General features: G+C 39.1%; 5 protein-coding genes across 5 annotated transcripts; 2 read left to right on the top strand and 3 right to left on the bottom strand.

The window, feature by feature from the left end:
- Positions 1–437: 437 nt before the first annotated feature.
- On the bottom strand, positions 438–1,364 carry LOC133394117 (uncharacterized). Its single transcript, XM_061663106.1, has 3 exons — positions 1,352–1,364; positions 918–1,144; positions 438–838 (listed from the first exon to the last, which is right to left on the bottom strand). Exons 1-3 carry the CDS (start codon positions 1,362–1,364, stop codon positions 506–508), a joined length of 573 nt encoding a protein of 190 aa, XP_061519090.1. The 3' UTR covers positions 438–505.
- A 363-nt stretch (positions 1,365–1,727) lies between these two features.
- On the bottom strand, positions 1,728–2,367 carry LOC133394116 (uncharacterized). Its single transcript, XM_061663105.1, has 2 exons — positions 2,158–2,367; positions 1,728–2,078 (listed from the first exon to the last, which is right to left on the bottom strand). Exons 1-2 carry the CDS (start codon positions 2,365–2,367, stop codon positions 1,740–1,742), a joined length of 549 nt encoding a protein of 182 aa, XP_061519089.1. The 3' UTR covers positions 1,728–1,739.
- Positions 2,368–4,732: 2,365 nt separating this feature from the next.
- LOC133392663 (uncharacterized) lies at positions 4,733–5,448 on the bottom strand. The gene is made up of 2 exons (XM_061653000.1): positions 5,195–5,448; positions 4,733–5,106 (listed from the first exon to the last, which is right to left on the bottom strand). The coding sequence occupies exons 1-2, from the start codon at positions 5,399–5,401 to the stop codon at positions 4,771–4,773; spliced, it is 543 nt and encodes a 180-aa protein (XP_061508984.1). The 5' UTR covers positions 5,402–5,448; the 3' UTR covers positions 4,733–4,770.
- Positions 5,449–5,684: 236 nt separating this feature from the next.
- LOC3291861 (uncharacterized) lies at positions 5,685–6,530 on the top strand. The gene is made up of 2 exons (XM_552852.3): positions 5,685–5,912; positions 6,000–6,530. Exons 1-2 carry the CDS (start codon positions 5,715–5,717, stop codon positions 6,330–6,332), a joined length of 531 nt encoding a protein of 176 aa, XP_552852.3. The 5' UTR covers positions 5,685–5,714; the 3' UTR covers positions 6,333–6,530.
- Positions 6,531–8,364: 1,834 nt separating this feature from the next.
- On the top strand, positions 8,365–9,137 carry LOC133394115 (uncharacterized). Its single transcript, XM_061663104.1, has 2 exons — positions 8,365–8,562; positions 8,805–9,137. The coding sequence occupies exons 1-2, from the start codon at positions 8,365–8,367 to the stop codon at positions 9,135–9,137; spliced, it is 531 nt and encodes a 176-aa protein (XP_061519088.1).
- The last annotated feature ends 872 nt before the right edge of the window (positions 9,138–10,009 follow it).

Genomic DNA, 10,009 nt, shown 5'->3' with positions numbered 1-10,009 from the left:
CTAACTTTGCTACTAACTATCCATTTGTTAGCGATAAGGCAAACGCCTAACTGCGCATGCTGTTACGTATAATTAATAGCACATAAGATAAGCAGCGGAAATGTGTAGTTTGGTTGCGTACCTTTATGACTGCCACTAGTTTAATTTTCTACGTACAGGGGTATAACGATAGACATTTCACATAAATAAATCGTTTCCTTAGAATTATTTATCGGGTTTTTAAGAGTATCAGGCCATATGTTTCTATGGCGAGTTTTTAAAGGCAATTTTTTCATAAATATTACCTTGTTGTCGAGAGAAATATTGAAAACAACATAATTATGACGTATAACAATGTTCACAAGCATTTCTTAACGTTGATTTAGGTGATTTAACTCTTCTTTATATAAGCAATCCTACTAATCTCTTTCTTCTTTTGATAATAACATTTGTTACAATCAGTGCTTGCAATACCTTTTTTTTTATTCCAATAATTTTCCCCAAATTGCCCATTGCTTTGCTTTCACTATCTCATGTAGTCATCGGTCAAGCGAATGCTAAACATGTAGCGTATTACTACTGTTTCGTCTATCATACCAGTGATTACCATCTTCCACAGACCGCTGGACAACGATTCCGGCAGAATGTCGGATGGAAATGCCATATCCACCACGTGCATGGCACGCTCCGACACTGGACATTCCTTATGGTCCGGAATGCTTACAATATCCGCAATGATTGCCGGATACTCCTCGTGCAGATGATCAATAAACTCGCAGATTCCACTGGTTGGCAGATGTTGCGGGTAGTGCTGAAACTGTTGATTCCCGAGCCGGCTCAGAAACACGTCGGATGCGAACTATGGGTGTATTTTGGGAGTTTGCTATGTTAGTGTGCTGTTATTAGCAGCTGGCCCTAGCAACAAAACACACTCATACCTGGATCGTATCATCGATCGGTTGATTCACGTTGATCGTTCCATTTAGCGTCATCGTGGTGCGGTTAAACTTACGAACGCGCAGATCGAAATCGATGTACTCGTGGCCTAAAAACTGTTCAAACCGTTCGTACGATGCCTTCAGGGTTGCAAAGGCTTGCTGCGCACAGACGGCCATCAAGCACAGTAGTATGCATTGCTGGTAAATGGACATCGTATCAGCGATTACTAGCCCGCAGCGTGATACAGTGTACGATATATATGCTCGCAAACAAACACGCTTGCGTGCTGGGATGTATCTACACGATCGGCTAGGTTATTCAATTTACTTAGTTGTTGCCAGTTCCGATCGCCATCGGTTCCGCGTAGCTAACAATGTAGATCATAAGTGTTTTTTTTTTCAGAAATTTCATGGAATGTTATCGCGATAATTACATGCCATAACCATCACGAAGCCTTTTACATAATGTGATGTTTTCAAATTGGTACATAATCAATAGTAGTTAAATCAATTCTTCGAAAATTGATTCACATCTGTCCAAATAAAGTCATTGATCAAACATAGTTGAATCATTATTCTTTTATTGCAATCACAACTATCTTTTTCATCGCAACAATTGAGTCTGTTAGAAATAAATACGCATTTTACTAAATGCTAGAAATATATATAACAAAATGGGAATATATATTATACGTATGCGATTCATTAAAAAAGGGAGGCAAACAAGCTTATAGTACAAATTGATCCTTAAAACTCAGATAACTTTATTCCTTTTCGTTCACACAAAACTACCATCCAATAAGCTTCAATGCTACCATGATTTCAAAATCCAAACCCATAGTCATCGCTCAACCGAGCACTAACCATAAACCGTATAACTATCGTGTCGTTCAGCTCGCCAGATATCACCAGCTTCCACAGACCGCTGGACAAAGAATCCGGTATCACGTCCATCGGCACTATCTTGTCCCGTACGTACATCGCACGCTTTTCAATCGGACACTCGGAAGCGCTGGGAACGTTGACAATATCTTCAATAGCTGACGTGTACTCGTCATGCACGTGCTGTATCATCTCACAGAGGCCTTGGGTTGGCAGGTGCATTGGATAATGCTGAAACTGTTGATTTCCCAACCGGCTAAGAAAAATGTTACTTGAGAACTGTTGTTCGGAACGTAGATAGTAATACACCATATTAGCTATAGGATGAATTAATCGACGACAACCAACGGGTACTCACCTGAATCGTATCATCTATGCGTTTATTTATGTAGATCGTACCATTTAAGGTCATCGTAGTGCGATTGAACTTACGCACACGTAGATCGAAGTCGATGTACTCTTCGCCCAAAAATTGCTCAAAACGCTCGAACGATCCCTTCATACCGAGCAGCGGTAGCACATTGCTAACCGTCTCAAACAGCAGCCACCAGTGGTACGGAATCAACATTGTTTTAACAAATGCTGTACTAACGACAAATCATGCTTTTAATATCATATTCAAAGTATAAAGGTAGGTGCATGCTGGTAAACAGTTTCTCTTTACAAGATAACACTAAATCTGCTACGTTGGTGATATCTCCCATTCATCGACATCAGTTTGGCGTTTTAGTAATCTGGATCGATCACAGATTGGAAAAGTGTACAGGCGCATTAATGAGCATCCATTAACGACTCAACAGTAAATTAACATGTTTATCTACAATACTACATGTAAACCATAGATAATAATAGCAATCATTTTCACACTGTTCAGAAGTTTAGGAACATTGTAGTTATTGAACAGTATTGAAATAGCCAATAGCATTTTTATGTTTTGTAAGGAATTACATTGAAATGTTTCCAAAAATACACTACAAATACACGCGGGGTTTTTTTGCAGATTTTTTATTAATAAATCCATCAACTCATAACTTTTACTCTTCCGCGGGAAAAAATCGAAATAAACACGCAACCTACCATACTGTCAAGCCCAATAACATGCAAGCGTTTATTGCATTTTAGCTGTGTGCTAAACGATCTTTACTTCTTCAAAAACTATCGGTTATGCGAATAATTGCAACAAGTTCAAATATCATCTTCTCATTCGCTTTGCTGGAGAAGATAATCTTCCACAGCCCTGCCGACATCGGAGTGGGTAGTATTTCCGGCGGAAACATTTTATCCTTTACGTACACCGTTCGCACAGAGATAGGACACTCCCCACTTTGTGGAAAGTTTTCAATGCCTTCTAATAGCAAAGGATATTCTTCGCGGACGTGATCCACCAGCTCACACATCCCGGTCGATGGTAGGTGTAGCGGTGAGTGAAGAAACTGTTGATTTCCAAGCCGGCTGAGAAACACATCGCTGTCAAACTTGAAAATTTCGGTTAGACAGTTAGCGCTTCGTTCCAACAAGGCCATACTCACAATCATCGTGTTATCCATAACCTGATTAATACTGATCGTTCCATTGAGTGTGGCTACGGTGCGATTGAACTTCCGGACACGAAGATTATAATCTACATACTCCTTGCCCGAGGGTTGCTCAAGCCGTTCGAAATTTGCCTGTATCGCAACGGTAGCCAGAATGCTGGCCGCGAGCAAAAGTAAACGGTACTGCCAGGTAATCATCGTGCTAGCAAATGAGGATCTACCGTGCACTAGCTTGATGTTTTAACCATTTTCTTACATGCAGATGCATGGCTAAAATGTATTATTAATGTTACTATCACTAGGAATAATCATGTTCATGTCCTCATACAAGTTCATTTGTATCGTCATGCAAGCTTTAAAATCACGTTTGTTTTAGCTAACTATCACGTGTGCTAAACGTGTTTCACGTGTGCCTCTCAATCGGAGATGAGACAAAATCTGCCATGTGATCATATAGTAATGTCTCCATATCCAACCAATATATCTCATTAAATCTGAATCTGAAATGCGATCCGAACTGGCTTATTGATGTCGATTATTTGCCAGGAAATTCGACAGTTTTTGTCCTGATTGTATCGAATGTAGTTTTGATCAAACACACAACTTTACCTTAATACACACAACTTTACCTTTACTTTACATTTATACATTGTTTTTGATGCTTTACCCTGGATAAAGCATCAAATTAAATAAATTAAATAAAAAATAGCTCTCCAGATCAAAGTCGACTTTCGTAATTCTGATTAATAATAATAAATAAATCGACTAACATGTTTGGAATGAATTTTTTCACCAGATTTTTTTCATTAACTATTTCTATACCAACCCTGGAAAAGAAATTCTGTAATGTTAAACCTCCTTGAAATCGTTCTTTATATCAACTACACCGTATACAAAATTCAACAACGTTTTGAGTGAATAATCCATTCGTAGTACAAAAATAAGCCATTGTACGGTCCAAACAGTCTTCGTTAAAAGTCGTTCAACGTTTACTCCGTGAACGATCAATTGATTATAGGACTTGGATGGAATGGACACCGTGATTGTTAATCAGCCATATCTCTCAGACCGTAGCTGGCATAGGCCAGCATGCTGAACTCATTCTTGGTAAACAAAGGTTCAATTGGCTAAATCATGGAAAATCTATTAATATTACTTATACGGATATACGCCACGGATAAGATCACCGGCAACTAGATTACCAACACTGCAGAGACTTCTTTTACTATGTAGTACTTACGAAACATTCAAGGATATTTTATAGAATAATATAATGCTTTTTAGTATTTTGCCCTTAGATGAATGTTCATCTTTATTCCATGCATTACCTCACCAAATAGTGTAAATAACAAATAATCAAATAAATAAATAAATAATGTAATAGCCTATAAACAAGAATCACGCAAAACGTACATGCTATCTAACAAGCTATCCCGTTACCCGAAGAAATCATTTTCATACACTTTTAGCACCATATGGTAGTTTAGTTTTTCCTCATCGTCCAACCGGCCGCTAATGACAATTTTCCACAGTCCCGTTGGACACACCGGCGGCAGCACATTAGATGGAAATGGTTTATCTAGGAAGTGCGCTTCCCGCACCTGCACCGGGCACTCCTTGAACCGCGGTACGTTCACAATATCGCTAATATGCTCCTCGTACGTATTGTGCAGGTTGTCGAAAAAGTCACAAAAACCGCAAGTTGGCAGCTTGGCCGGGTAGTGGTTAAACTGCTGGTTACCCAGCCGACTGTGGAACAGATCGGTGTGAAACTGCAAAGATGCAACAAACAATAGTATTTGTTTACAGCATTAAGGGTAAACTGATGAATACGTACTATGCCGTGCAAACTTGACTCACCACAATATTGTTGCCGATGGGCTGCCGCACAAAAATTGTACCATTCAGCGTTGTCATCGTGCGGTTAAACTTACGTACACGCAGCTTCATATCTACCATTTCAAATCCGTTGAACTGCTCGAACTGCTCAAACAGTATTACCAAACAGTTGATTGTTGTCGCCATAATCACGAAGCTTGGAAGTATAGCTCGCCATGAAACGAACATTATGGTTTGCAATTAAAGCTGGTCTGTGTTGTCTGCAACAATATTTCCTATGCCACCGTCACATTCAGACTAAACAATTGTTTTAATTTTATTTTGCTCGAATGCTACAAACCTAACATTTGAGCACACATAACAACGTGTAATGTATGTTGTTTATCACAAATGTAGTCACATTGTAGAATGAAGAGTGAGTTGGTACTTCTCATGCAGACCATCTATTTTCCTGTACTAGCTCTTTTCACGCGATCCTACATCCACTTGCATTTAAATTAACCGACCTAAGCTGACCATCGATACACCTATATCTTCCAACATGTTGATCGGGCTGTTCTCATTGCTGCTGTCTGTTTCAGTTACGATGCAGGTAATGCAAATCGACTTCGAACGATTCGAACAACTTTCAGGATACGATATCTACAACAGTTCCCTTCGTGTTCGTAAGTACAATCGAACGGCGGTAGTAATCAATGGTACAATAGAGCTGATGGTACCGCTTAACGAAAGCGTTATGGTATGTAGTGAAGTATCTTGACGAATTTCCTTCGTACGGCTTCTGGTTTTATATGCGTCATTTTTATATTTTTTTAAACCTACACAGGTATCGTCCGATTTTTTCCACAGCAGGCTTGGCAATCAGCAGTTCAATCACTACCCGGCAAAATTTCCCACCCAGAACGTGTGCGAGTTTTTGCAACGCTTTTACGAGGACTACAGCGAGTATTGTGAGCATGTAGTTAACCTACCGAGGAAGGGCGAATGTCCGATTGCACCACGCATAATATACGTGCACAACAAACCGTTCCCGGCCAAAGCAGTACCTCCATTTTTCCCAACGGGACTGTGGAAGGTGCAAATGGCACACACACTGAACAACATTGAGATAGTACGGGTTGAGGTGATCATCAAGGCTACGCATGATCTCGGAATCTGACCGCACCAACCTTTTGCAGCAAAGCGCTAAATGAGTTACGTGAGAACATGTGTGAATATATTTTCTCTGTTTTGGATTATATTCAATACATTTTTTAAATGGATCACCATGTTCCACAATTGAAGCTTCCGTCTTGACCTCATACCAACTAAAACCTTAATATACAGATTTGTTTCAAAGTATTCAAATCACAAATCACCCAATCACGACAATCGATTACTTTAGTATCAAAAATATTTCTTACAACATATTTGAATTCTTCATATAACGTTATTATATTTTCAAAAACTATGTAAAACTACTGTCATGGAGTGTTTTGTGATCGGCATTTTATATTCGTATCACATACGACACCGATTAAAAGAGAAGCGAAAAACCGTAGTAATCTTTTCAAGATGCTTGGTACCGGCAAACATCGCGCCTCCCGTCACTCCAAACTGACTCTGGTATGTACTCCAGCATCGAAAATAATGCGATCACTAGCTAGCTCAATTTTGACTGACTGTGCGAGTATCTTATAGGTACTTGATTCTGGATCCGAACATCCAACAGATTAATAGCGGACTGATTCCGGAACACAGGTGATTGTATTATTTTTATTTTTATTATTTTATTTGCATCTAATGCATTCTGTTCGTTGTGCAAGCGCAATGGCCTGACTATCTGCATCGAGAAATGCTTTTGTGTGTTTTTTGTCGATGCAGAAGCCCAATTACTGGTATGTACCTACTTCATGGATGGCACTGCAGTCAATCGACAAAGACAAAGAAATGTCAGGACATCATGACAAAGATCTGGGCGTTCTTCTTGATTCATCTTCTTGAATTTTAAACAGCATATCGATGAGGTTCTAGCCAGTGGAAACCAACTACAGTAGATGACCGCTAACTGAGAGGTTAACAAACTCCAGTTAACGAACAACGTTCGCTAACTGGAGTGACGATTCTATGGATTGATTGTTTTGATTGGCGATGACTGATATAAACATACCAAACTTGTTTTCTTTTATGTTGATATAAAGTATAGTAATTCAACTCAGCGTTTGAAGGAACGTCTCCGCCCTCTGCCGTAGTCTCAGTGAAGTGCGATACAAATCTTGATTTTGTTATGTATTTTTTTAAATATATGTTTGTCTTCTATTACCCATTTTAATTAGGCCTTACGGGACGTTGAGGATTAACCAATAAAATAATAATAATAATAAAATCATAATAATAATAATTAGAGAATATTGATAAGTACTGAATTCACTGACCAGCATCCATACATTGGAGGTGTGTGTCTTTGTATGTGATGGCATGATAACTTCTGCTATCTCGGGACGGTCGTTATTTTGGACAACGACATCAGCAGCGAAAATCGGAAATGCATTGTGCAGGGGAGTCGTGCATACTATGGGCTTCAACATCTGCTGAGATCTAGAAGACTTCGTGACTGCACGAAATGTGAGATATACCGCACATTGTCTATAGACATGAGCCTTGAACCATGAGAGCGGATGATGGAAACGTCTTGCGCGTTTGTGAGCGACGCATCTTCTGAACCATCTTTGTAGATGTGTTCGAGCATGTGGAAAAGAAGGAAACCACAAGCTAAATTGTAAGGGCAACCGATCATCCTGACGGTGGCAAAGGCTGATAGGATAAAAAAGCTAGGGCATGTTATAAGAATGTTGTCATAATTGTCAAACAGTTAATTATAGTTCGCATCATCACAAAGCATGAAAAAAGCCCGCCATCATTATTGATTATTAAACCCTCACTGAACGCGTCACATTCACACTGAACAATTGTTTCAATTTTATTTTTCTCAAATGCTTCAAGCTGAACAGCGGTACAACGTTTTTTTTTACATTTACTACAAACACACATTTTACTATGATATGAGCAGAAAGTCGTTTTGTGTCATCCAGAACATCGCCTTTACCTCTACTAGCTCTTTTCACGCGATCTGGTACTTGCATAATCCCAATGCTGCATGGATTAAAAGTGGCCAACCAGAACGGCGCATCGTTATACCTACATCTACCAACATGTTGATCGTACTATTCTCATTTCCGTTGTTATTTTGTTTTACGCTGCAAGTGATGCAAACTGATTTCGAACGATTCGAACAATTTTCAGGATACGAAGTCTTCAACACTTCTCTTCGCGTTCGTAAGTACAATCGAACAACGATAACACTCAACGGTACAATACATCTAACGGTACCACTTAACGAAAGCGTTATGGTATGTGGTGAATCGAGTTGACAAATTTCTTTTACACGGTTTATAACACTTTCTGAAACTGTTAGCACCCTTTCTCAAGTCTCAGATTATAATAATGTAATAACAACCCGTAATGGTGTCAAAGAATGTGTAGGACATTTAAAAAACAGCTAACAGTTTCAAGTTAAGTCAAAAACCGATAATGTCTCATTTTTTGTCAGATGTAGCTTAATTTTTTTTCTTTTCTTTTTTAATTCGCACAGATACGTTTCGATCTCTTCCATAGCAGTCGTGGCAATCAGCAGTTCAATCACTATCCAGTAAAATTCCCCAATCAGCCCGTGTGCGAGTTTATAGATAACTTTTACGCAGACTACAGCAAATATGTCGACGATATGATTAACCTACCGAGGAAGGGCGAGTGCCCGATTGCACCGCGCATTATATACGTGCTCAACAAACCGTTTCCGAGCAAAGCAGTACCTCCATTTTTCCCATCGGGACTGTGGAAAACGCAAATCCTCATCACACTGAACGACGTTGAGATAGCGCGGTTTGAGCTGATCACCAAAACTTGGAACGATTTCGGAATTTGATCGATTCATCATCCGTTCCTGCAAAGAGCAAATTGAGTTATGTGTGCAAATGTACAGTATGTGCCAGTCAATTATGCACACTTCCAGTTAGTTGCTTCTCTATTGAAGTTAAACAATTTTCAACAAATAGTTTTCCATAACCCTACCAATCAATGGGAATGGTTAATGTTAATTTTGAAAGAGTTTTCATTTATTTTGAAATGTGTCATACTACATCCAATAAATTTAAAAACGTTAAAACAAATGACAAAAAATATTCAAAATGACAAAATATTATTGCTTCAACAAAAAAATCAATCGTGCATCAGCTAACCTGATCGAGCCTGCGGCGAATCGTTGAAATCTTTAAATCCCCCATTGTTATGTTGCTAAAGTTATCGTACCTGTTTAAATTTTATTTCAATTGTCTTTTGAATTTGAACCAGAGCTAAGCTGATGAATTTTGAGTCAATGATCGTGCGCAATATTTGCAGTTAATACACGAGCATTTCAGAATCAGTGCTTTTTTTGTATGTAGTTTGGTGCCTACTGTCAAACAGCCGAACGTCCTAACCCGTGTCCCCTTTTATGTCCTATCTCATCCTTACGCTCCCATATATTCGCAAAAATCATCATCAGCATTATAAAATAGCTTGCCACTACTATACTCTTCCAAGCCGTTATTTCATTGCATTGGCAGCACCGTTATCGGGAATAGTAGAGACGTTTACTAGATAGGCAATTCTTTCCTGCAAATAAGCAAGACTACAACACCATCATAGAGAAAACATCCATCACACTAGGTTCAGAGAGTGTTATCACGTCTTAGGATTAGCCACACCTGGCCATCTCATCACTCACACCTTGTTATTGCAAATATTCAAACCCAACAC

The sequence above is a fragment of the Anopheles gambiae genome, chromosome 3 (genome assembly GCF_943734735.2).
Source record: "Anopheles gambiae chromosome 3, idAnoGambNW_F1_1, whole genome shotgun sequence".
Classification (NCBI taxonomy): domain Eukaryota; kingdom Metazoa; phylum Arthropoda; class Insecta; order Diptera; family Culicidae; genus Anopheles; species Anopheles gambiae.
The sequence above is the reverse complement of the archived record's forward strand: the minus strand, read 5'-3'. Positions and strand labels throughout refer to the sequence as shown.

Coding starts and splice junctions, on each gene's coding strand:
- LOC133394117 (XM_061663106.1), bottom strand. Junction 839..917: donor CGATCGATGATACGATCCAG/GTATGAGTGTGT, acceptor ATACACCCATAG/TTCGCATCCGACGTGTTTCT.
- LOC133394116 (XM_061663105.1), bottom strand. CDS start 2,367: ATGTTGATTCCGTACCACTGGTGGCTGCTGTTTGAGACGGTTAGCAAT. Junction 2,079..2,157: donor GCATAGATGATACGATTCAG/GTGAGTACCCGT, acceptor TCCGAACAACAG/TTCTCAAGTAACATTTTTCT.
- LOC133392663 (XM_061653000.1), bottom strand. CDS start 5,401: ATGTTCGTTTCATGGCGAGCTATACTTCCAAGCTTCGTGATTATGGCG. Junction 5,107..5,194: donor CCATCGGCAACAATATTGTG/GTGAGTCAAGTT, acceptor GCATCTTTGCAG/TTTCACACCGATCTGTTCCA.
- LOC3291861 (XM_552852.3), top strand. CDS start 5,715: ATGTTGATCGGGCTGTTCTCATTGCTGCTGTCTGTTTCAGTTACGATG. Junction 5,913..5,999: donor CGCTTAACGAAAGCGTTATG/GTATGTAGTGAA, acceptor AAACCTACACAG/GTATCGTCCGATTTTTTCCA.
- LOC133394115 (XM_061663104.1), top strand. CDS start 8,365: ATGTTGATCGTACTATTCTCATTTCCGTTGTTATTTTGTTTTACGCTG. Junction 8,563..8,804: donor CACTTAACGAAAGCGTTATG/GTATGTGGTGAA, acceptor TAATTCGCACAG/ATACGTTTCGATCTCTTCCA.